The 25,455-nt window shown below is 50.4% G+C and overlaps 1 protein-coding gene across 1 annotated transcript; it reads right to left on the bottom strand.

The window, feature by feature from the left end:
* Positions 1–1,288: 1,288 nt before the first annotated feature.
* Positions 1,289–24,107, bottom strand: KRI1 (KRI1 homolog). The gene is made up of 19 exons (XM_056848311.1): positions 24,023–24,107; positions 21,822–21,898; positions 21,615–21,723; positions 21,114–21,216; positions 20,017–20,065; positions 19,775–19,809; positions 17,349–17,445; positions 16,012–16,089; positions 14,637–14,752; positions 11,579–11,687; positions 11,269–11,364; positions 10,475–10,645; positions 9,435–9,510; positions 8,334–8,446; positions 7,138–7,279; positions 5,350–5,480; positions 3,196–3,260; positions 2,422–2,517; positions 1,289–1,733 (listed from the first exon to the last, which is right to left on the bottom strand). The coding sequence occupies exons 1-19, from the start codon at positions 24,105–24,107 to the stop codon at positions 1,289–1,291; spliced, it is 2,193 nt and encodes a 730-aa protein (XP_056704289.1).
* Positions 24,108–25,455: the final 1,348 nt, after the last annotated feature.

Here is a 25,455-nt window from a genome sequence, read left to right as displayed (position 1 = left end):
TTCCCGTCCCCCTCCAGCGAGGCTGCCTGGAGGACTGGGACGTCCCCTGCAAAACCGCCACGCACAGCGCTGCTGGCCAAGCACCATTCTGGGCTGCAACAGCAACCCTGAAACGCTGCCTGAACATCTCGCGTGCGCAGAAAGAAGCTTTTTCGTTTTCACCCCCTTTTCAGCCCCCACCCCGCCCAGGTTTGAAGAACCCAAGTCCAAAGTTGGCCCCACTGTGCAGATTTATCGAGCCACACGCTGAAGAAACGTCAGGAATCAGAGATGACTTTATTGGGCAGAATTCGCACTCTTGGCAGTTGCAATAGTAGGTGGGCAAGTAGTCCAGTGAAGTGAGGGAATCTGGATACGAGCAATAAAATGGCAGGTGGCCAGTACAGGGAACACCACTCTGAGATAATTACTCTTCCATTGATAAGGAACAGATGTGCGGAAAGAGATTCTTGCCTGGATTACCTCTCCCAAAGCCGTTCTTGTGCCCTTGACTAGCTTCCCTAAGCCCCCTCCGGGTCACAAAGCTGGAGAAGCCCAGAGGAGGGGACTTCCTAGTGCAGGCTGTTGGGAAATGGGGAGGGGGTCAGACTCAAGTCCACCAGAGGCAGCTGTGGGGAATGAGGACTCCAGCTTTGAGCACTTGTGAAAATCTCCAGAATGCTCCAGTATCCTCTGGGGAGGGAGAAGGCATTCCCTTCCAATTACGTGAACAAACATGAAGGAGACCAATTCTTCCAAGTGCAGATCCCGATGGGTAGCCGAGTTAGTCTGTCACTAGCAGTAGAAAAGAGTAAGAGTCCAGTAGCATCCTGAAGGCTAACAAATTTTCTGGCAGGGTAGGAGCTTTCTGAAGCTTCAGGTATCTGAAGAAGTGAGGCGTGGGGCTCACGAAAGCTCAGACCCTGCCAGAAATTTTGTTAGTCTTTAAGGTGCTCCTAGACCCTACTCTTTTCTTCTTCCAAGCACAGTTTGGCTGAACGCACTTAGTACCCACTCCCAAAAGGTCTGCTGATTCTGCTTCCAGGACGACGGCAGCCGGTGCCTCGTTCTTGAAATTGGACGCAGATGTTAGAAAAACGAATGGCCAACACAAAAGGCACACACTGTAGGAGATCGGAGAGATTCGTCAGAGCCTCAAGAACTCGCACATCTCTTCCGCTGACGGCAGAGCCTTCCTCGCCGCACAGGGGCCAGGACAGCGTGCCGTGGGGTGAGCGTTAGTCGCCTCTCTCCTGGGGTCCACGTGGCGTCGCTCAGCTCAAGGGTCGGGAGAACTGCTCTCCCTGAGCTACTTGGCTCCCCCCGCCTTACTGGCCGTGCCCGAGGCTGCCGCCTTTGGCTTCCTCTTCTGTCTCTCCCGGAGCAGCTGGTGGTAGTGCAGGCGCTTGGGATTGAGGCCGTAGGCCTGGAGTCGGTGGCGGCTGAACTCGGCGCCTCCAACCCGCACCTTGGCGCCCAGCAGCAGCCCCTTCCTGCCCCCTCTTCGCCTTGGACCGGGTGCTGGAGCAGGCGGATCGGGGCCCGCTGAGGATGTCGGTGGGGCCTCCTTGCCCGCAACTGGCTGCGGAATGATTCTGGTAGTGCTGTTGGGATGCCGGAGCCCCTCCTCTTCCTCGCATGCCGGGCTGACCGGGGGCAGCTCTTCCGAAGGCAGCTCCTGGTGCTGGGTCTTCTCCTGGTTCTTCTTCCCTTTCTTGCCAGGAGGTGCCTTCGCGCCTTCTGCTTCTCCCGCGCTGCGAGAAGGAGAAGGGGAAGAAGGAGGAGAGTTGGTTTTTACATGCAGACTTACTCTACCATTTAAGGAAGAATCAAACCGGCTTACAATCACCTTCCTTTCCCCTCCTACAACAGACACCCTGTGAGGTAGGTGAGGCTGAGAGAGCTGTGACTAGCCTAAGGTCACCCAGCTGGCTTCATGTGGAGGAGATTAGCCTCCACCGCTCATGTGGAGGAGTGGAGAATCAAACCCGGTTCTCCAGATCAGAGTCCACTGCTCCAAACCACCGCTCTTAACCACTACGCCATGCTGGCTCTCCAGGAAGACAGGGAGGATAACGCTGCTGCAGTTGTCTTGTTTGTGGGCTTCCTAGAGGCACCTGGTTGGCCACTGTGTGAACAGACTGCTGGACTTGATGGGCCTGGGTCTGATCCAGCAGGGCTTTTCTTATGTTCATATGATGCACACCTATTCTCTCCAGGATCAGAGGAGCATGCCTATTATACTAGGTGCTGTGGAACACAGGCAGGACAATGCTGCTGCAGTCATCTTGTTTGGGGGCTTCCTAGAGGCACCTGGTTGGCCGCTGTGTGAACAGACTGCTGGACCCGATGGGCCTTGGTCTGATCCAGCATGGCCTTTCTTATGTTCTTATAGAAGTACCCACACTGCCCGACCCTCCTCCCCACTGCCAGGATACATACTCTGCCCAAAGGGATTTCAGAATCTGTTGCTTCTTCCAGGCGTTCTGGCCTTTGCACTCGTAGACTTTCTTGTCTTGCAGCTCTTCCTTCTCTGATCTGCATGGAAACCAGACACCCTGGTCAAACCCAAGCGCACACAGCTCTTTTTGCAGAAGAGGAGAATCACAGAATCATAGAGTTGGAAGAGACCACCAGGGTCATCTAGGCCAACCCTCTGCACAATGCAGGAAATTCACAACTACCTCCCCCACATACACACACAGTGACTCCATGCCCAGAAGATGGCTAAGGTGGCCTCCCTCTCATGATCTTTCTAAGGTCATAGAATCAGCCTTGCTGACAGATGGCCATCTAGCCCCTGCTTAAAAACCTCCAGGGAAGGAGAGCTCATCACCTCCCGAGGAAGCCTGTTCCACTGTCAAGGTGGAGACTCTTTTGATTTAATTTCAACCCGTTGGTTCTGGTCCGACTTTCTGGGGCAACAGAAAACAACTCGGCACCCTCCTCTCTATGGCAGCCCTTCAAGTACTTGACGATGGTTATCATATCACCCCTCTGTCTTCTCCTCTCCAGGCTAAACATCCCCAGCTCCTTCAACCTTTCCTCATAAGACTTGGTCTCCAGACTCCTCACCATCTTGGTTGCCCTCCTCTGGACACGTTCCAGAGAGAAGAGGAAAGACGCAAGGGGCTCCATGAAGCCAAGAAGGAGCGGCGGCCATCTGTTTCCAGGGCTATCGCTGCCAACAGCACTTCTTCTGACTCCACCCCTTACCTGTACATGCAGGTCTTCCGTAGAGAACACCAGCGGTTCAGCTCCTTGTCATCCGCTGCCAAGACCTTTGGGTGGGGAGGGGAGAGAGAGAGAGAGAAAGTTTTGTGCTTCAGTCACTGCTCGTGTGGAGGGCATCTGACGCTCTGGATTCTCTTTTATGCAGTCGAGTTATACCTATTACTGTTGTGCCTGAGTAATCATACCTGCATCACATTCAGATATACACGCAAGCTACACGCATAAGCTGATTACACGCAAAACCACAGAAGCCGCTTCCCAGTGGCCCCCCTTTCCTTTTAGCACCAAGCACGTACGCGCACACACATTCCAAAGGCTGGAAACTTTCCCCTCGCATAAGGGAACGCTCCGACAGCCTCCCTCCCACCTATTCCTCCTTTTTGATACTTTCCCTTCGCCCTGCAAGGGAATGCTCTGAACTGCTCAATAGGATAGGCTCCATTCGTTAATGTAGCGAGGCTCACGCACGTGCTGAAGAAACTAATGACGTTGCATTGACAAAATTGGATGTTAAGAAAATGTATCACTGTTGTATTGGAATGTCAAACATCTATAAAACCTCTTGCATTTGCCCTGCCTCGGTGTGATGGGATTGCAGAGCTGTTTGTCTGGATTCTGGCTCACCCAGTCATGACTTCTTGGCCAATAAAGCAAGCTGTAGTTCAACCAACCTCCTTTCCTTCATTGCTCTCATTGGACTCTATGAGAATGGGGGGAGCACAACATTACAAGGCGCTCTGCATATATTAAAAACGATTTTGTTATCAGCCCGGGTATGTATTATAAGATGTATTCTAAGTGGACGATGCTATCACAATGTTACTAAACTACGTTTTGAATTGTAAAAGCACACCTCCAAGGAATGCAGTTTCAATTATTTCTTTCTGGAGCGGGCTGGCATTGCCATTCAATACGTGCATATCAGTATCAACCAACGAGATAGATCACGATGGGTAGCCGCGTTGGTCTGTCTGTAGCAGTAGAAAAGAGTCCAGGAGCTTAAAAACTAACAAAATTTCTGGCAGGGTTATGAGCTTTCGTGAGCCACAGCTCACTTCTTCAGATACAGCTAGAACGTGATAGAGGGACAGAAGATAGATGGACTCACATTCTAGCTGTATCTGAAGAAGTGAGCCTGTGGCTCGCAAAAGCTCATAACCCTGCCAGAAATGTTGTTAGTCTTTAAGGTGCTACTGGATTCTTTTGCTCTTTTCTATTGCTACAGTCAGACTAACACAGCTACCTGTCGTGATCTATCTATCAACCAAGAAAGACTAGCGGCTACTAATGAGACAATCACACAGGTGTTGTATTTGTTAATTACAGTCTCTGTGTACACAGTATGTTGTACTAGACCACTGAGGAAGGCCTGGGAGCACGTGGTTTTAGGTTATCAACCTTGTATTTTGGTTCTTGTAGGTTATCCGGGCTGTGTAACCGTGGTCTTGGTATTTTCTTTCCTGACATTTCGCCAGCAGCTGTGGCAGGCATCTTCAGAGGAGTAACACTGAAGGACAGTGTCTCTCCTCTGAAGTGTTACTCCTCTGAAGATGCCTGCCACAGCTGCTGGCGAAACGTCAGGAAAGAAAATACCAGGACCACGGTTACACAGCCCGGATAACCTACAAGAACCAATGAACTCTGACCATGAAAGCCTTTGACAAAACCTTGTATTTGCTGCCATGTGGGATTGTTTTTAATATATGCTTAGCGCTTTGTAATAAATATAGTTTATTGTTTAGTTGCATTTTATTGAAGAAGAAGAGGAGGAGGAGGAGGAGGAAGAGGAGGAGAGTTGGTTTTTATATGCCAACTTTCTCTACCACTTAACGGAGACTCAAACTGGCTTACAATCACCTTCCCTTCTCCTTCCCACAACAGACACCCTGTGAGGTAGGTGGGGCTGAGAGAGCTCTAAGAGAGCTGTAACGTCCCCAAGGTCAACCAGCTGGCTTTGTGTGTGTAGTAGTGGGGAAACCAAGCCAGTGCAACAGAATAGCCTCCGCCGCTCATGGGGAGGAGTGGGGAGTCAAACCCGGTTCTCCAGATCAGAGTCCACCACTCCAAACCACAGCTCTTAATCACTACACCATGCTGGTTCTCTTTTTCTCCCCCCATCCCCACAGAAACGGTTACCTCCTCGGTGGAGAGGCCGTAGCTGCAGGGAACCACGTTGCGGTACTTGAAGCGACAAGGCAGGTCCCCGACCAGGTCCTCATAGTCAAGGCGGTAGAACTCGTCCAGGTATTTATCGAACGTCTCAGTCGCTGCAGGAACAAAAGAAGAGTAGATATTTATACCCCGATTTTCTATGCATAAACAAACACCTTCCCTTCTCCTCCCCACAAACAGACATCTTATGAGGTAACAGGGGCTTAGAGAGTTCAGAGAGAACTGTAACTGGCCCAAAGTCACCCAGCAGGCTTCAGGTGCTGGAGTGGTTTTCCAGATTAGAGTCTGCCATTCATGTGGAGGAGTGGAGAATTGAACCCGGTTCTCCAGATTAGAGTCCACTGCTCATGTGGAGGAGTGGGGAATCGAGCCCGGTTCTCCAGATTAGAGTCCGCCGCTCTTAACCACTACACCTCGGCTTGGAGGCTTAACAATTTTCTTCAGCTGCCCCCTCGGTTCCTCCAATCCACCCAAATGCTGAAGCCCCTGCCCCATTAACAGCCCTGTCATGGTCATTTAGGACCATAGCTCAGTGGCAGAGCATCTGCTTGGCATGCAGAAGGTCCCAGGTTCAATCCCTGCCATCTCCAGTTAAAGGGACTAGGCAAGTAGGTAATGTGAAAGACCTCTGCCTGAGACCCTGGAGAGCTGCTGCCGGTCTGAGTAGACAATACTGACTGTGATGGACCGAGGGTCTGATTCAGTGTAAGGCAGCTTCATGTGTACCCATGCGCTCAACGTAATTCTTTAAAGCCAGGTGATGATCCTGGCTCCTCGTGCATGTCTACATGGCTAATGGCACTTCAGCCAACTTATTCATATCCTGCCTTTCTCCCCGATGGAGACCCAACCAAACTTAGATCCTCCTCCTCTCCTCCATTTTATCCTCACAACATCCCTGTGAGGTAGGTGAGGCCAAGTGAGTGCGAGTTGATTATAGCTGAATTTTAGATAATGATATTTCATCCGGTGCGGCCTGAATATCGTAGAATCATAGAGTTGGAAGGGACCACCAGGGTCATCTAGTCCAACCCCCTGCACAATGGAGGAAATTCACAATTACCTCCCCCCACCGCACCCCCAGTGACCAGAAGATGGCCAAGATGCCCTCCCTCTCATCATCTGCCTAAGGTCATAGAATCTGCATTGCTGACAGATGGCCATCTAGCCTCTGCTTAAAAACCTCCAGGGAAGGAGAGCCCACCACCTCCCGAGGAAGCCTGTTCCACCGAGGAACCGCTCTGACTGTTAGAAAATTCTTCCTAATGTCTAGATAGAAACTCTTATGATTTAATTTCTGAATTCAGAATCTGAATTTTTTTTCTTGGTTATAGCTGAATTTTAGATAATGACATTTCATCCAGTACAGCCTGAATTTCATGGTCCCTTCTTCAGACCTCCTGCATAAAGGGTCTGCTTGTGAAGATCAACTGCACTGGGGGTCTCGGCCACAAACGCTTCTGCTGAAATTGAACCTGTGAAGTCTTTATGGAGCCACGAGATTCCTATGTCTCCTTGCTGCTGCAGGCGCAACACGAGACAGCACCAACACGGCTACAGCAAAAACGGGCTCCGCCGGGCCTCCCCGGAGGCAGCCAAATACTCCTTTTTACTGCCGAGAAACCTTTACAGCAAACAGAATGCCCAGCTCTCTCCCTGCGCCTGCAATCCTTTAAAAGCAAGCACATTTTTCCATCACTCAACCTCTAAAACGTTGCCCAAGCAAGATGCCACCATGCCAAACAGCCTTACCCGGGTCAAAGGGCTTTTTCTCTCGACGGAGGGCCCTCGCAAACCACGACTGGCGTTTCTTCTTGCCGAGCAGGGGGAGTTCCGCCTTCCGTTTCTTTTTCGAAGGGCCAGGCTGCTGGGCGGGGTCGTAGTCAGCATCCATCTGGGGTGGTAGCGGAGGAGGAATAAACAGAAGAGGCAGGAAATGAACGGCCAGAACCACAGACCTGGAAGGGAAGCAGCGCAACCCCCCCCCTCCCCATTTGTTTTTTTTGGCCCTCCAGGCAAGGAAAAGAGAAAGAAGCCCATATGGGTCTGGGCCTACACCAAGCAGCCAGCAGCCTCGCTCTCCACGACTCGACAGCCGCCGCCACCCCCCAAGTCCCGCGTTTGAACAGGCCTCTCTCTGGCCCTCCAGCAACCCACTGAGAATGGAATACACTCCACAATACGAACACAGCAAGGCTAACTTCGCTCGGGAAAGACTCTTGCAAAATTGCCGCTTTCGTTTATCTTTGGAACACCAAACAGGTGGTAGGTAAAGAAGAAGAAGAGTTGTTTTTAATATGCCGACTTTCTCCACCACGTAAGGAAGAATCAAAGCGGCTTACAATCTCCTTCCCTTCCTCTCCCCACAACAGACGCCGTGAGGTAGGTGAGGCTGAGAGAGCTCGGAGAGAACTGTGACTGGCCCAAGGTCACCCAGCTGCTTCATGTGGAAGAGCGGGGAAACAAATCCAGTTCACCAAATTAGAGGCAACTGCTCATGTGGAGGAGCAGGGAATCAATCCCGGTTCACCAGGTTAGAGTCCGCAGCTCATGTGGAGGAATGGGGAATCAAACCCGGTTCTCCAGATCAGAGTCCACTGCTCTTAACCACTACACCACGCTGTCAGGGATGAGCTGCAAGCAGAAAAAAAGGCTGGGCGGTGTAGCTGGCACGGAGTGGGGAAGAGGGGGGCTGCCATTACGGCCACGGCCAACTCCTCCTGTTGCCAGACGCCATATCCGCTGGCCCCGGTCTTAAAACCGCAGGAAGCACAACGCTCCCAGTTCCGGCCACGGCATTCTCTCCCCGAGCATTTGCCCGTCTGGGCACTGCTGCCGGCCTCTATGGTGCAGGGCGGGCCGGATCAAGGAACAGTGCCTCCTACTGGTCTCCTCCCCGCCCCCGTAACCCCGGATGAGACACCCAGTAAAAATACAAATGGATGTACCAGAAAGTCGGGGTCCTCACAGTGCGGCTGGTACTCCTCCGCCTGCTGCAGCGACGCCTCAGCTTCGGACTCCGGGCCCTCCTGCCCTGTCCATTTGTCCCAATTCCACTCATCTGGATCGGGAGAAATTAAAGCATCGGTATGAGGAAAAGGCGGGGGGAGTTGGGAATGTTCAGTCTGGGGAAGAGGAGGTTGAGGGGGGGATACGATTGCTCTCTTGAAGTATTTGAAGGGCTGTCACTTAACAGGAGGGCAGGGAGCCGTTCCTGTTGGCAGCAGAGGAGAGGACTCGCAATAATGGGTATAAATTGCAGGCAGAAAGGTACCAGCTGGATATTAAAAAGGTAATGGTCCCTGTGCAAGAACCAGGTCATCCCTGACCCATGGGGTGACGTCACATCCTGACGTTTACTAGGCAGATTTTGTTTGTGGGGTGGTTTGCCAGTGCCTTCCCCAGTCATCTTCCTTTTACCCCCAGCAAGCTGGGTACTCATTTTACTGACCTTGGAAGGATGGAAGGCTGAGTCAACCTTGAGCCGGCTGCCTGGAACCAACTTCCGTTGGGATCGAACTCAGGTCATGAGCAGAGCTTGAGCTGCAGTACTGCAGCTTACCACTCTGCGCCAAGGGGCTCCCTACCGGCTGGATATAAGGAATTTTTTTTAACAGTAAGAGTTGTTCGACAGTGGAATCAGCTGCCTAGGGAGGTGGTGAGCTCCCCTCTTACTGGAAGCCTTTAAGCAGAGGCTGGACAAGCACTTGTCAGGGATGCTTTAGGCTGATCCTGCATTGAGCAGGGGGTTGGACTACATGGTGTCCCTGGCCCCTTCCAACTCTATGATGTGATTTGGGGGATCCTGACCGTTTCTCTGCCCGGCTGGTTGCCGACCTTTGCGTCACTTAATTGGGCGCCAGCTGAATCTTAAAGAGTTTTATTTTAGAATTGTGGTTGTCATTGCTAAGCTGTATTTTTGTCTATTGATGTAATGTGGGCTGTGTTGTGAAATGCCGGTTGTGACGTGAGCCGCTCTGAGCCCGGCTTTCACTGGTATAGAGCAGGAAACAAATTTTAAAATAAACAAAATAAAACTTCCAACGCACCCTCACTTCCATCCTCGGTTTCAAACTGGGGCTTCTCTTCCTCGTCCACGCCATAATATTCGTCTCCGAAGAGTTCCTAGAGAAGAAAAGCATCGGCCTTCAAGAACTGGCTCTCCCCCGGCACGAAGCCACACAGGGACGATCGGGGCAAGAGCCTCCCACAGGCAATGAGGGACTGGTGGGCCCTGATTCATACTAACGCTTCAGCCCTCCCCCTGCAAAAGCATGTTGGAGGCCTTTTCCCAGAAGTCGTTTGCGTTAAAAAGTTGCTTCCTTTTGAAGCAAAGATTCCCACGTGCTTCACTTCTCAGCACTCCTGCCTGTTTAACGGGTCTTTGGAAAAGCACTGGTCATAAGAACATAAGAAAGGCCCTGCTGGATCAGACCAAGGCCCATCAAGTCCAGCAGTCTGTCCACACAGTGGGCAACCAGGTGCCTCTAGGCCACAAGCAAGACAACTGCAGCAGCATTATCCTGCCCGTGTTCCATGGCACCTAAGATAACAGGCCCGCTCCTCTGATCCTGGAGAGAATAGGTATGCATCATGACTAGGATCCATTTTGATTAGTAGCCATGAACAGCCCTCTCCTCCATGAACATGTCCACTCCCCTCTTAAAGCCTTCCAAGTTTGCAGCCATCACCACATCCTGGGGCAGGGAGTTCCACTACTGAACTATGTGTTGTGTGAAGAAATACTTCCTTTTGTCTGTTTTGAATCTCTCACCCTCTGGTCGATCCCTCTAGGTAGTGGTAGTCACGGCTCGTGCACAGCCACATTTGAAGTCACGATCAACCAAATGAGCCACATTTGCTGCCTTACCTGGCACGAGGCTTGCCGCTTACCCGTTCCCCTCTGGCACCAGCTCCTTCAAGCTGATGCCAACCCAAAGCCCTATTGGGCAATGACCTTGCCCGGTTTCCTGAAGCATGGGGCAGGTGCTGCATTGGGGCACAGTGCTCAGGCGAGCCACAGGCGGCCCCCGTCAACCGTGTGAACGCGCTGCGTTTCCAGCTCAAGCAGCAGGGAAGGTGCCCTCACCTCCATGAGCTGGTCGTGCTGAGCAGGGTCAAAGTCTGCCTCCAGGTGCCCCTCCTGGAAAGGGTTGGTCTCACTGCCCGTTATCTCCCGCAGCTTCTCCAGCCGCTGGAGGATCTCCTGCCGCTTCAGGTTCTTCAGCTGCTTCAGCTCCTCCTGCTTGTGCTCCCTCGCCTTTGGGATGGACAATTCACAGAGTCATTGGGTAGGTCACATGGACACATGAAGCATACTGAATCAGACCCTGGGTCCATCGAAGTCAGTCCTGTCTACTCAGACCGGCAGCGGCTCTCCAGGGTCTCAGGCAGGGGTCTTTCATATCACCTACTTGCCTAGTCTCTTTAACTAGAGATGCCGGGGATTGAACCTGGGACCTTCTGCATGCCAAGCAGAGGCTCTGCCACTGAGCCACAGCCCCTCACCCCAAAACCATTTCAAATGCATAGGTAGATTCTACCCTCAAAACATGAACACATGAAGCTGCCCTATACTGAATCAGACCCTTGGTCCATCAAAATCAGTTCTGTCTACTCAGACCGGCAGCGGCTCTCCAAGGTCTCAAAGTAGAGGTCTTTCACATCACCTACTTGCCTGGTCCCTTTAACTGGAGATGCTGCCGGGGATTGAACCTGGGACCTTCTGCATGCCAAGCAGATGCTCTGCCACTGAACCACGGCCCCTTGTTGGGTCATCCTGGTACCCAGCTCCACGCTAGGCAGAGGTCTCCGCAAACTCACCCAACGGAGCCAAAACACCTCAATCTAGACACACCCACCCAAAAAAAGATGTAAACTCACTTTCCTCTTGCGCTCACGAATCTCCAAGCGCTTCTCCTTCCGGCGCTCATCTTTCTGGCGCACGGAAGTTGCAATAACCCGGGGATGAGATTTCAGCTGGCCAGATTGGGGTGGAGAGAGGGAGAAAAGCGTTCATTCATTCGTTCCTTCCTGCACCCTTTCCTACGGTAGCCCCAAAGTACCCATCTCCAGACCCCACGCAGACGCAGTCCAGCCCTCTCTCAGCAACCACGCTGGGCGAGGCCCCAGAGGGACCCCGACGTCCTAGCCCCACAGGGAGCCCCACCCGAGCAGAGGGAGCGGCTCTCACCAGCTGGGCCTGAGGCTCCTCAAAGCGGAAGTTGTACTTGCGCTCAAAATCCTCTTGCTTCTTGAGAAATAGCTCGCCCTCGTCGGAGGAGTCGGACACAGCCGGCTGCCTGCGGCACGAGAAGGAAAGAGAACATCAAGCCGAGAGCTAAAGAGCAGTTTCTTATCGACCGCAATCCCTTATATTTAAGACATAATGCACCAAGAAGAAGAGTTGGTTTTTATACCCTGATTTTCTCTACCTTTTAGGAGACTCAAACCAGCTCACATTCGCCTTTCTTTCCTCTCCCCACAACAGACACCTTGTGAGGTAGGTGGAGCTGAAAGAGTTTGGAGAGAACTGTGACTAGCCTGAGGCAACCCAGCAGGCTTCATGTGGAGGAGTGGGGAAACCCAACCCGGTTCACCAGATTAGAGTCCGCTGCTCATGAACAAGATGAACGTGATCCCAAACCATATAGGGCTTTCCTAAGAAGTGGTCACGCATGAACACATACATGAAGCTGCCTTATACTGAGTCAGACCTTTGGTCCATCAAGGTCAGTATTGTCTACTCAGACTGGCAGTGGCTCTCCAGGGTCTCAGGCTGAGATCTTTCACATCACCTACCTGCCTAGTCCCATTAACTGGAGATGCCGGGGATTGAACCTGGGACCTCCTGCATGCCAAGCAGATGCTCTACCACTGAGCCACAGCCCCCCCCCCCAAAAAAAAAGATTGGATTTGCCTTGAGCAGGACTGTGGAAACTCTGTGACATTCTGACCCAGAGGTGTCAAACTCAATTGTGATAAGGGCCAGATACGACACGTCACTTGCTCAAGCCGGGCCATGCCTCGCCAGTCCAGATTGTCACTGAGGGGGGTGGCTGCCTCATGGGCCGGACAAGACCTCTCAAGGGGCCGGATCCAGCCCACAGGCCTTATGCTGGACACCCCTGCTCTAACCACTACCCCACACAGGCTCTCAGCCGATTAGATTGTGGAACTCCCTGCCCCAGGATGTGGTGACAGCTGCCAACTTGGAAGGCTTTAAGAGGGGAGTGGACATGCTCATGGAGGAGAGGGCTATTCATGGCTACCAGTCAAAATGGATACTAGTCATGATGCATGACTATTCTCTCCAGGATCAGAGGAGCAGGCCTATTATATTAGGTGCCCTGGAACACAGGCAGGATAAATGCTGCTGCAGTCGTCTTGCTTGTGGGCTTCCTGGAGGCCCCTGGTTGGCTGCTGTGTGAACAGACTGCTGGACTTGATGTACCTTGGTCTGATCCAGCAGGGGTTTCCTTATGTTCTAAGCCACTGGTTCTCAACCAGAGGTCCACGGACCCCCAGGGGTCCGCGAGAACTAAATTAAGGTCCGCGAAACAAAGTTATAAACTCATAATAAATTAATATTTTCAATTAAAAGTTCTCTATTATAAAAATATATTCAAATATTATTCTAAGTTTAATGTTTAACTAACAGTTATGATTAAAGTTTATTTTCAAATTCTCAGAATTTTTATTTTGAACCTTGGGGTCCCTGCACCGAACAAAAAAGTCCTAGTGGTCCCTGGTCAAAAAAAGGTTGGGAACCACTAGTGGACCAGGAGTTCAGTGGGCGAAGGGGAGATATCATTCACGAACGGCTTTATTCTCAGGGGACTTGGAACCGGCCCACGGCAGAATACCCGGACGGCCAGAGGTCACGGCCTGCGGGACGCCGCCTGGCCCCGCCCCTCTCTTCCTCCCCGGCAATAATCCAGGTCGTCCCTCGAGGCTGCTGCCACGATTGGCCGCCAATGACAAAACCTCCCCCGAGCGGCCAATGGGAGCCGAGAGGCAGATCTCCGGGACGGCAGAAGAATGATACAAAGTTACTCTGTTGTTATTCTAGTTGCTGCTCAAAGGGGGGGGAAGAGAGAAGGGAAGGGGGTCCCAAATTCGATTGGACAAGTTACTCTGTTGTCCAAGTTATTGGATAACCTGCTGTTGTTATCCTAGTTGCTGCTCAAAGACTGGGACGGGGGGGGGGGAGAGAAAGGGAGGGGTCCCAAATTTGATGGGATGAGTTCCTCTATTGCTATCCTAGTTGTTGCTCAAAGACTTGGGAGGGGGGGAGAGAGAAGAGGAGGGGGTCCCAAATCTGATGGGATGAGTTCCTCTGTTGCTATCCTACTTGTTGCTCAAAGACTGGGGTGGGGGTGGGGGATAGAGTAGAGGAGGGGGTCCCTAATTTGACGGGAGGAGTTCCTCTGTGGCTATCCTACTTGTTGCTCAAAGACGGGGGGGGGGGGGGAGAGAGTAGAGGAGGGGGTCCCTAATTTGACGGGAGGAGTTCCTCTGTGGCTATCCTACTTGTTGCTCAAAGATTGGGGTGGGGGGGTGGGGGAGAGGAGGAGGTTCCAGATTCAATCTCTGGCATTTCCGGTTAACGGACCTTCAGCAGCAGATATTGGTGGGGGGAACCCAGGTTCAATCCCCAGCATCTCTAGCTAAAGGGACCAGGCAGGTAGGTGATGTGAAAGACCCCTGCCTGAGACCCTGGAGAGATGCTGCAGGTTTGAGTAGACAATACTGACTTTGATGGACCGAGGGTCTGATTCAGTATAAGGCAGCTTCATTGTTCAATCCCACAGCCTCGGCCACAGGAACAAAGGACTGTAAACTGCCGCCCCAAACACAGCAAGGCTGAAATTACTTAGTTGGCATGCACAAAAAGCGTAAGATTATGTTCAGAGGTCATTAAATGCCATTACGTGACCTCGTCTAAGAAAAAGAAGAGTTGGTTTTTATATGCCGACTTTCTCTACCACTTAAGGGAGAATCAAACCAGCTTACAATCACCTTCCCTTCCCCCTCCCCACAACAGACACCCTGTGAGGTGGGTGGGGCTGAGAGAGCTGTGACTAGCCCAAGGTCACCCAGCTGGCTTCGTGTGTAGGAGTGGGGAAACCAACCCGGTACACCTGAAGGCAGACCTACGGAGACAACTGGCTTGCTTCAGCAGACAAAGGTTCATATTTTCCAGCATCTCGACAACCACCGCTCGAGAGACCCCAAAGACCACCCCTCACCTTTCCTCCTCCTCTCCTGCCCCTCCTTCCTCGTAGCCTTTGTTCAGGATGTAGTCTCGCAAGAATCGCTCCTTCTCATCCAGTTGGGGGTCGTTCCAGTATTCTCTAAGGGGGGCCTGGAAGGAGAGACCCAGACTGAGACCTGAAGGAAGGTCACCCCCATCCAAAGGCCCCAAACCATTTGGTGGGACTGTGAGCAACGCTTGCGTCATGTCGAGCAACCAAAAGTCCAGACAGGGATCGGGAACGACGCTAAAACAGCCCAAATGGACCAGCAACATTTTTATCCCTAACAAGGCCTATAACAAGGTCTTTTTGGTGGGCCCATAATGGGTTTGGTGGAATGACGCTTGTGATTTCAATAACACAGGCCACCCCCCCAACCCCATGGATTCAGTAGTCCTGGAATGTCAATGGGGCACTATACTACCTGCTTCAAGAGTAGGGTTGCCAACCTCCAGGTACTCAGGAAACAATACAACCTGTGCTGAATGAAGTTAAACTGGGGAGAGATGCAGCACGAGGCTTAAAGTAGCATAAATAAAAATTTAAGACAAAGCTTGTAAATAATTATTAAGATTTACTTATTCAAAAAAGCAACAGAAAACAACTAGAATATTGTGAGAAGGAGAATGCTATGAGTAAGAACAAAAATATTTTTGGAGTGTTGCTACACACAACCAAATGCATCGCAGGGCTGAAACAATGGAAATTTACAAACAAAACATTAGCCTGTTCGCTAATGCTCCTTCTCACAATATTCTAGTTGTTTTCTGTTGCTTTTTTGAATAAGTAAATCTTAATAATTATTTACAAGCTTTGTCTTAAATTTTTATTTATGCTACTTTGAGCCTCGTGCTGCATCTCTCCCCAGTTTAACCTCCAGGTACTAGCTGGAGGTCTCCTGCTATTACAACTGATCTCCAGCCGATAGAGATCAGTTCACCTGGAGAAAATGGCCGCTTTGGCTATCGGACTCTATGGCATTGAAGTCCCTCCCCAAACCCAGCCCTCCTCATGCTCCGCCCCCAAAACCTCCCGCTGCTGGCGAAGAGAGACCTGGCAACCCGATTCAGGAGGCATATTTCCATTCCATCACTTGGTGGAGCCAGCGATCAGAACAGCTAGAAAGCCAACTTAGGGACAGCGGGGATGAAGTAATGGGATGACTTCCCCTTCCTTCCCTGCGGTCCCAAAAGGAAAGTCTCAGACCAGCACCCTCGGAAGGCTGCAGGAGATGCAGACACGGGTGTTTCTGGCAGTTGCCCCCCACCCCTCCTGAAACCACTGCTGTCCAAGACTTCAGAACGCGTCTGGAAGTCAGCAGTGGTTGGCCGGAATTGGCTCACGGGCTGTCAACTGGCTCATCGCTCACCAGATCCTGAAGGGCCCCCTCCGCCTGTGGTTCCTCTTGACCTTTCAGCCAGTTGATATAATCTGCCTTTTCATGTTCCTGAAGGGGCAGAGGAATACCAGTAGTAGTAGTAGAAAAAGAAGAAGAGTTGGTTTTTATATGCCGACTTTCTTTTTTATTATAATTATTTTTATTATTTTCCACAATTCAACAAAATTAAACGTATCTCAACAATATATTCAGTTGTAACTACTTATAACAAAAAAACCTCATTGCTATTACTGAGAATATGTTATCTATAGTATTCAATGCTATCTACTATATACGACTTCCCCACATCTTCTTCAGTCACTAATTCTACTGGTTAACACTTTTGCATTTCAAATTAATTTCTAATCCTTATTTTCTTTCATACAGACTTGCTTTAAGCTATCTATACTACTTCTATAAACAGTTTCAAGTCCTACATAATTATAATATCATCATTGTCTCTATATAACATGTTGTTATTCTATAATGAAGGGATTAGATCAATACATAAACAAATTTTCCCATTTAAAAATTCATCAAAGTAAATCCAACCTGCCTCCCTTACACCCCAAAAATATGCCGACTTTCTCTGCCACTTAACTGGCTTACAATCACCTTCCCTTCCCCTCCCCATAACAGACACGCTGTGAGGTAGGTGAGGCTGAGAGAGCGTGACTTGCCCAAGGTCACCCAGCTGGCTTCATGTGGAGGAGTGGGGGAACAAATCCAGCTCACCAGATTATCCTCCACCGCTCATGTGGAGGAGTGGGGGAATCAAACCCGGTTCTCCAGATCAGAGTCCACCGCTCCAAACCACTACACTATTTATACCCTGCTTTTTCTCTACCTTTAAGGAGCCCCAAAGCGGCTCACAACCACCTTCCCTTCCTCTCCCCATAACAGACACCTTGTGAGGTAGGTGGGGCTAGAGAGCTCAAAGAGAACTGTGACTAGCCCAAGGTCACCCAGCTGGCTTCATGTGCAGGAGTGGGGAATCGAACCCGGTTCTCCAGATTAGATCCGTGTGCTGTGGTGGCAGCTGCTGCCAAAGCAACACTTTAAAAAAAAATCTACACAGCCAATGAAATCTCTAATAGCCAATCAGAAGCGTTGCTGGGCAAAAGCCCCACCCACTGTCTAAAAACACTTGGCAGGAACCATGGCGCCCACGGGCACCATGTCGGGGACAGCCGATTTAAATGCTTAGTCCCCCGGAGAAGCTACAGCTCCTGCCCAAAAACCCAGCTGTGCTCCCAAAAATCCCACCTACTGTCGGATGGGGACGAGGCCAGAACGTCAGGGAAAATCCCAAAAGCTTCCTCGCCCACCTTCTCCTCCTTGGTTTTGGCCCTTTTGTGCAGTAAGTCTGGGGAACGGCCCCCTTCCCTTTCTTCTTCATCACTGTCAGCCAGAAACTTCCGGAAGCTGAAGGGTGGGGAAAGAACACATTATTGGAGTTACTATCAATATTTCTTCTCATCAATGGATTGAAGAGTATCCCTACCAGAGATTTCACTGCCACGTCCTCCACAGGCAGAACATACGCAAAGTAATTGCATAGGTTTCCATACCTGGCAGTAGGCAGACCCTAGACCCTTCCTTTCTTGCTGTTATTATAATTGCTGTTTTTATCACGATAGGTAGCCATGCTAGTCTGTCTGTAGCAACAGAAAAGAGCAAGAGTCGAGTAGCACTGTAAAGACTAACAAAATTTCTGGTAGGGTAGGAGCTTTTGTGAGTCACAGTATTCTGAAGAAGTGAGCTGTGGCTCACGAAATCTCATACCTTACCAGAAATTTTGTCAGTCTTTAAGGTGCTGCTGGACACTTGCTCTTTTCTACTGCTGTTTTTATTTCTTTGTACATATTTTAACTCTGTTTTTATTTTAATGATGGGTGTTTGAAGAGAGTGGGGAATCAAACCCAGTTCTCCACGTTAAGAGTCCGCCGCTCATCTGGAGGAGTGGGGAATCAAACCCGGTCCCCCAGTTTAGGGTCCGCCGTTTATGTGGAGGATTGGGGAATCAAACTCAGTTCTCCAGATTAGAGTCCGCCGCTCTTAACCACTACACCACGCTAGCAACCTTGTACTGAACCTTGTTTTGAAAGCTATTTTCCAAGAGCACTTATTCTTGTTCTGCAAAGCTAAAAGGAAAGTGGTATCTGAAGTGGTTATTTGTTTGCGTATAATGGACGAACTTTGCAATGCTAACATCTCTTGCTCACAGGGACAAAGCACAACACCTTCCACTTAAATCATCAAATCGTTTTCAAAGGAAAGCAACTACAGGTTAGCTCATGAGATTTGTGGAACGTTCTTCACTACCCATGTAACAGAGCGGTTCCTCAGTGCAACAGGCTTCCTCGGGAGGTGGTGAGCTCTCTTTCCCTGGAGGGTTTTAAGCAGAGGCTGGATGGCCATCTGTCAACAATGCTGATTCTGTGACCTTAGGCAGATCATGAGAGGGAGGGCATCTTGGCCATCTTCTGGTCACTGGGTGTGTGTGGGGGGAGATAGTTGTGAATTTCCTGCATTTTGTAGGGGGTTGGACTAGATAACCCTGGTGGTCCTTTCCAACGCTATGATTCAAGTTCAGCTGAAATAATTATCATGCTGGAGGTAACCGTGCTCACTCATTCATGGAAACCAACATTTGCATGCTTGGGTGCACTGCGGTTTCCCCTTCTTACAGCTACATGCATCCAATGGAGCATCCCCCTGTGATGAGTTTGTCACAATCACCCAATATTAGAGACGGGGGACACGTTTCCTGTGGCATCTTCTCCTTACGAGTGGTTTGCAAAATTCCTAATTTTACATTGGAAACACTGAAAGTAGTCCTGAGGCAAACCTTTTCCAGACCTTTAAATTTTTTTAGCTGTAACAAACAGGAGAAGGAGAAGGTAAACAGACACTGGTCCTATTCTGGAGGATAGGTGAGCTCGTCTTTGCAATCCAACTCCTACATCTATGCACAAATTCCCTTCCCGTCTCGGCTTAATTTATCTCTCCCCAACGGGCTTAGACTGGAGTAACTCTGCATTGGATCGCTCGACAAATCTGCCTATTCTAATAAAGTTTTCATGTGAGAATTCAGTATTTCCAAGTTGCTGGTAAAGAGCGTTGTTGTTGTTTTTTTACCATAACTTGGAAATACTGAATTCTCACATGAAAACTTTATTAGAATGCGCAGATTTGCCAAGCGATCCAATGCAGAGTTACTACAGTCTAAGCCCGTTGGGGAGAGGTAAACTAAGCCGAGATGGGAAGGGAAATTGTGCACAGATGTAGGAGCTGGGTTGCAAAGAATGCCCCATAATTCATAAATAAGCACATTTATGAGAAATCGTTGCGTACTATGGGAAGCCCTACGAGGAGATCAAGTCCTACGAGGAAAGGCTGAGGGAGTTGGGAATGTTTAGTTGGAGAAGAGGAAGTTGAAGGGGGACATGGCTGCTCTCTTTAAGTTTACTTATAACTCCCCCAACCGCCAGCTGAGTAAAGATGCCATTCAGGGTAGGGAAAGATCTGGGGCTTGGCTTGGATCAGGTTCAGTTCAGCCCTGGAATCAGTTTTCAGCATCCTCAGAAAAGCGAGGAGCTACTGAGCTGGCACAGAATGCATTCTCTTCCCCACGTATGGAAAACAGGAAGAGGAGTGAGATGCTAAGCAGGCAAGAACCCGGGGGGGGGGGGGGCAACAGAAGCACATACCCAGACCCAATTCCCAAGGCATCCCCTTCCCTCAAGTTTACCTCTGTTTAAGCTGCTTCTGTTCTTCCACATAACTCTGAGAAATGGGAGGAGGAAGGAAAAAAAGAAGGTGAATGCAGCAGACCACCAAAAAAACCCCTTCGAGAGGGGAACAGCCACAAAGTAGTTAAGCTACTATCGCGTACTAGCAGACCCTCCCCACGCCAAACCCAGGTGACATGGAGAATCCCTTCCCCTAAATCCATGCAGACCCGCCCCCTCCTCGTCCCTTTCCCAGTCTCACCAATTGATTTTTGACTGCTACTTCATCCTCGTCATCATCCACATATTTGCTACAAAGAGAGAGAGAGGGAGGGATTACCGTACCAGTCGATCCCCTCAGAGAGGCATACATGACTGCAGCGCTTTATTCCGGACTGTCAGGTGCCTAAGGCAGAACCAGCTGAACCCAGACAACACAGAGGTAGTCCGCGGAAGCTGGTGATACAATATTTTTGTCTGTACAGTGCCACAAGGTTTGCCTTTTTTTTAATCCATTCCCGGTTTCAACCGAGACTTAACATTAAATCTGTGTATGAACTTCATCTTAGCAACTTCACGTTGAAGTCTCCCTTTGATTGCGGGGGTGAGGGGGGAGCCTCAAAACCAGTGGGTTGAAATCAAACCAAAAGAGTTTTCAGCCAAACATTAGGAAGAACTTCCTGAGTGTTAGAGCGGTTCCTCAGTGGAACAGGCTTTCTCAGGAGGTAGTGGGCTCTCCTTCTTTGGAGGTTTTTAAGCAGAGGCTAGATGGCCATCTGACAGCAATGTTGATTTTGTGAACTTAGGCAGATCATGAGAGGGAGGGCAGGAAGGGTTGTGTCAGGGTTTGGCTCTTGTGGCCCTTTCTTGCATGCCCAGGATAATACCAATCACCACTCTGGGTCAAAAGCAACTTTCCCCCAAGTCAGATTGGCCAGGAATCCTGGAGGGTTTTTTTTGGGGGGGGTGTGTGCAGCTGGCCATTTTCTGGGCATAAAGGGTGTGTGGGAGAGGTAGTTATTTCCTATTTTGTGCAGGGGGTTGGACTAGATGACCCTGGAGGTCCCTTCCAACTCTATGACTCTAGCCAGAAAGTTACAGAAAGCAAGGGAGAGAGAGAAAGCACACATGTGTTCATGCTGGCATAGGGGACAATCCTCACACATCCACTCAGACCAACTGTTAACTACAAGGATATAGTTGTAATTACAGGAGAGATCAATTCCAGGCTGTAGCTTCACATGCTCAAAGAGGCAAGTATCAAAAGGCAAGACACAAACTCATCCTAGCTTTTCAAAGTTCAGGAGGCCCAGGCAAGGAGTTTTAATAGAGAAACCATCCTGCTTGCTCAAGTCTCACCCTGCTTTTTCCAAGATGACCTTCCTCTCGTAGTCCTTCAGGTACATCGGCTTCGCTTTCTTCTTTGAGCGCGGTTTCTCATTCTTGCTTCCTGAAGAGGACCCTGAGAACAAAGCCAAACAAACAAAGAACACAGTGGACCAACTGGCAACTTCCAGGAGAGTAAGGCCAGCTTGGCACATAAAGAAGAATGAGGCGGAAACAAGGTGGCAGAACCGGCTACGCCATTTCAGATAAAAACCCAGATTCTTGGTGTGGAAAGTTCCACTGAAACAAAACTAGGGAAGGAAAAGCTTCCACCCCAACAGTGCTGGCTTTCAGATTGAAAGATGTTTTTAAGACAGGGGAGCGTTCCCTTCTTGTACTTACCAAAATTATTTGCTGCTTTGTGTTTGTATGTAAATAAAAAAATAAACAAAACCACAACACTCTAAAGCAGACCCCAACTCTATGGTGTTTTGGCACTGTTGCTTTAAGAACAGCTCCCACTCCGCCAGGTACCTTCCTCGCAGTCCAAAGAGCCGTCCTGCTGGTAGATGCGGGGATCCTTGGTCTTTAGCAAGGCCAGTGTGCGGTAGAAGGCGCCATCGGCGACAGCAGCCTCCAGGTCCTGCTGGGGAAAAAGGAGAGCACCGGAGCTGCCGCTGAATCTGCTGGTCCGCCACAGATAGCCTCACGACCAATTCTGGGGCCCTGACTCACCTTTGCCTCTTCCTCTTCCTCCTCCTCCTCAGATCCAGAGCTCGATTCCTCATTCTCGCCTGCGTCCCCATAGCGATCCTGCACTGGAGGGAAAAAGAGAATCAGAGACGGTGCTGAGGCAGGCAGCAACAGAGGAAGGGTCTTAGTAGACCATACACTGAACATGAGTCAGCAGCGTGATGCGGTAGCTAAAAAGGCAAATGTGAACTTGGGATGTATCAACTAAAGCATAGTGTCCAGATCACGCGAAGTGATGGTATCACTTTACTCTGCTCTGGTTGGACCTCACCTAGAGTACTGTGTTCAGTTTTGGACACTGCAATTTAAGAAGGATGTAGACAAGCTGGAAAGTGTCCAGAGGAGGGGACAAAGATGGTGAGGGGTCTGGAGACCAAGTCCTGTGAGGAAAGGTTGAAGGAGCTGGGTATGTTTAGCCTGAAGAAGAGAAGACTGAGAGGGAACATAATAACCATCTTCAAGTCCTTGAAGGGCTGTCATATAGAGGAGGATGCCGAGTTGTTTTCTGTTGCCCCAGAAGGTCGGACCAGAACTAACAGGTTGAAATTAAATCAAAAGAGTTTCCATCTAGACATTAGGAAGATATTTCTAACAGTCAGAGCGATTCCTCAGTGGAACAGGCTTCCTCGGGAGGTGGTAAGCTCTCCTTCCCTGGAGGTTTTTAAGCAGAGGCTAGATGGCCATCTGTCAGCAATGCTGATTCTGTGAACAGGGAGGGCAGGAAGGGTTGCGTCAGTGTTTGGATCTCGTGGCCCCTTCTTCCATGTCCAAGGTAATGCCAATTGCCATTTTGAACACATGAAGCTGGCTTCTACTGAATCAGACCCTTGGTCCATCAAAGTCAGTACTGTCCACTCAGACCAGCAGCGGCACTCCAAGGACTCAGGCAGAGGTCTTTCACATCCCCTACTTGCCTGGTCCCTTTAACTGGAGATGCCAGGGATTGAACCTGGGACCTTCTGAATGGCAAGCAGAGGCTCTACCACTGACCCACAGACTCTTACCCCCAAACCATTTCAATTTCATAGGTAGATTCTACCTTCAACACGTGAACACATGAAGCTGCCTTCTACTGAACCAGACCCCCCTTGGTCCATCAAAGTCAGTATTGTCTACTCAGACCAGCAGCGGCTCTCCAGGGTCTCGGGCAGGGGTCTTTCACATCACCTACTTGCCTGATCCCTTTAACTGGAGATGCCAGGGATTGAACCTAGGACCTTCTGCATGCCAAGCAGATGCTCTGCCACTTGAGCCACGTCTCCTCCCCTAAAGGAAGAGTACAATTAAAGAACACATGAAGCTGCCTTACACTGAATCAGACCCTCGGTCTATCCAAGTCAGTACTGTCTACTCAGACCAGCAGCGCCCCTCCAGGGTCTCAGGGAGGGGCTGTGGTTGTTTGTAGAGCATCTGCTTGGCATGCTCCAGTTAAAAGGGACTAGGCAGGTAAGTGATGTGAAAGACCCTCCACCTGAGACCCTGGAGAGCCACTGCCGGTCTGAGTAGACAGTACTGTCTTTGATGGATCGAGGGTCTGATTCAGTATAAGGCAGCTCAATGTGTTCAGGCAGGGGTCTTTCACATCACCTACTTGCTTGGTCCCTTTAACTGGAGATGCTGGGGGATTGAACCTGGGACCTTCTGATTAATGTTATATTATTATTGTTTATTGAAATGTATGAAATGAGGGGAAAGTATAATATTAAAATAATAACTTATAAGGATTAGAAAATATAAATACAAAGGAGATACCAGATATTTGTAGGGAGGGAGGAAGTCGGTGGGGAAGTCAATTATAATTAATTATATTTAATATTGAAGGCAATAATAATTTTTTTATTTTTTATCGACTCAAAGATTGGTTTATAGGATGTATTGTCAAATGAGATGTATTGCAATTATTGAAAAACAACAACAACAACAACAACAATAATAATAATAGAACCTGGGACCTTCTGCACGCCCTACCGCTGAGCCACGGCCCCCAGAAAGCAATTTTCCTCCAGGCCAAATTGGCCAGGGATCCTGGAGGGTCCCCCCCGTATCTTCCGGGCATGGAGTAGGGGGTCACTGGGGGTGTGGGGTGGGGAGGTAGTTGTGCATTTCCTGCATTGTGGAGGTCGGACTAGATGACCCCTGGTGGCCCCCTTCCAACTCTATGAGGAAGCCCAGCCCGCCGGGCCACTCACGCCGCTGAAGCTCCTCCCTTCGGCGATACCGGCCGTAACGCTCCGCGAAGGCCGCGTTGACCCGCAGCTCCGCCGGCGCCGACATCACGCCGCCACAGCGCCCACTTCCGGATAAACGGGAAGAGGACTCCCTCACTTCCGCCCCGCCCACCAATCAAAGGGAAAGGCGAGCCGCCGACGCTGTCAGTCAAGAGCGCCAGTCCCGCCCCCCCTTTCGATCAAAACTTCCGGGAAGGTTATCAGGAAGAGGTGCGCGGAGGGATTCGCGCATGCGCGTTCGGCTCTTTCGTCCTCGCTTCTCCCTTTCCCCCGCGCGGGAGAAGCAAAGCGAGTTGGCGGGGGGGGGGGGGGGGCGGCGGTTTGTCCGTCTGCACGTGGGCGAGGCGGGCAGGAAAGAAGGCGCCAAGGCCTCTCTTTCTTCCCCTGCTCAACCTGCTAAGCTTTCCAAGGACAGCCGGCCTTTGCAAAGCAAACGTATGGTTAAACTGTGGAACTCCCTGCCCCAGGATGTGGTGATGGCTGCCAAATTGGAAGGGAGTGGACATGTTCACGGAGGAGAGGGCCATCCATGGCTACTAGTCCAAATGGATACTAGTCATGATGCACACCTTTTCTCTCCAGTCTCAGAGGAGCATGCCTATTATATTCTGCCCAGGACCAGAGGAGCGTGCTGTGGAACCCAGGCAGGATGGTGCTGCTGCAGTTGTCTTGCTTGTGGGCTTCTCAGAGGCCCCTGGTTGGCCACTGTGTGAACCGACTGCTGGGCTTGATGGGCCTCGGTCTGATCCACCATGGATTTTTTTTAATGTTCTTATATTCTTGACGCAGAGTTAAATTGTGGGATTCCCTGCCCCAGGATGTGGTGATAGTTGCCAACTTGGAAGGCTTTAAGAGGGGAGTGGACACGCTCATGGAGGAGAGGGCTATCCATGGCTACTAATAAAAACGGATGCTAGTTCTGATGCGCACCTATTCTCTCCAGGATCGGAGGACCATGCCTGTGATATTAGGTGGCGTGGAAACCCGGCAGGATGCTGCTGCTGCAGCCGTCTTGCTTGTGGTTTCCTAGAGGCACCTGGTTGCCCACTGTGTGGACAAACTGCTGGACTTGATGGGCCTGGGTCTGACCCAGCAGGGCTTTTCCTTATGTTAAAGCGAGGCTTGCCCTGTGACTCGACTTTCCCTCCAGCCGCTCTGTGCAACAGGCTGGCAGAAGCAAGCCCCGCTGACTTCGTAGAGGGGCTTCTTTCCACGCGAGGGAGCGCAAAATGGCCCCTTTGAGCTTCGTTTCTTTATAAGCCGGCTTTCTCGCTGAGACGCAAGGCGGATTACACCCATACTAACACAAATGGCATGAGGCATCCAATAAACAATGCAATGGGGCTAGATCACACTAAATAGAAACAATACAGTAGCCCTATGCTGCGACATTG

This window comes from Euleptes europaea, chromosome 4 (assembly GCF_029931775.1).
Source record: "Euleptes europaea isolate rEulEur1 chromosome 4, rEulEur1.hap1, whole genome shotgun sequence".
NCBI lineage: Eukaryota > Metazoa > Chordata > Lepidosauria > Squamata > Sphaerodactylidae > Euleptes > Euleptes europaea.
Note: the sequence above shows the minus strand (reverse complement) of the source record. Positions and strands in the feature narration are given on the sequence as shown.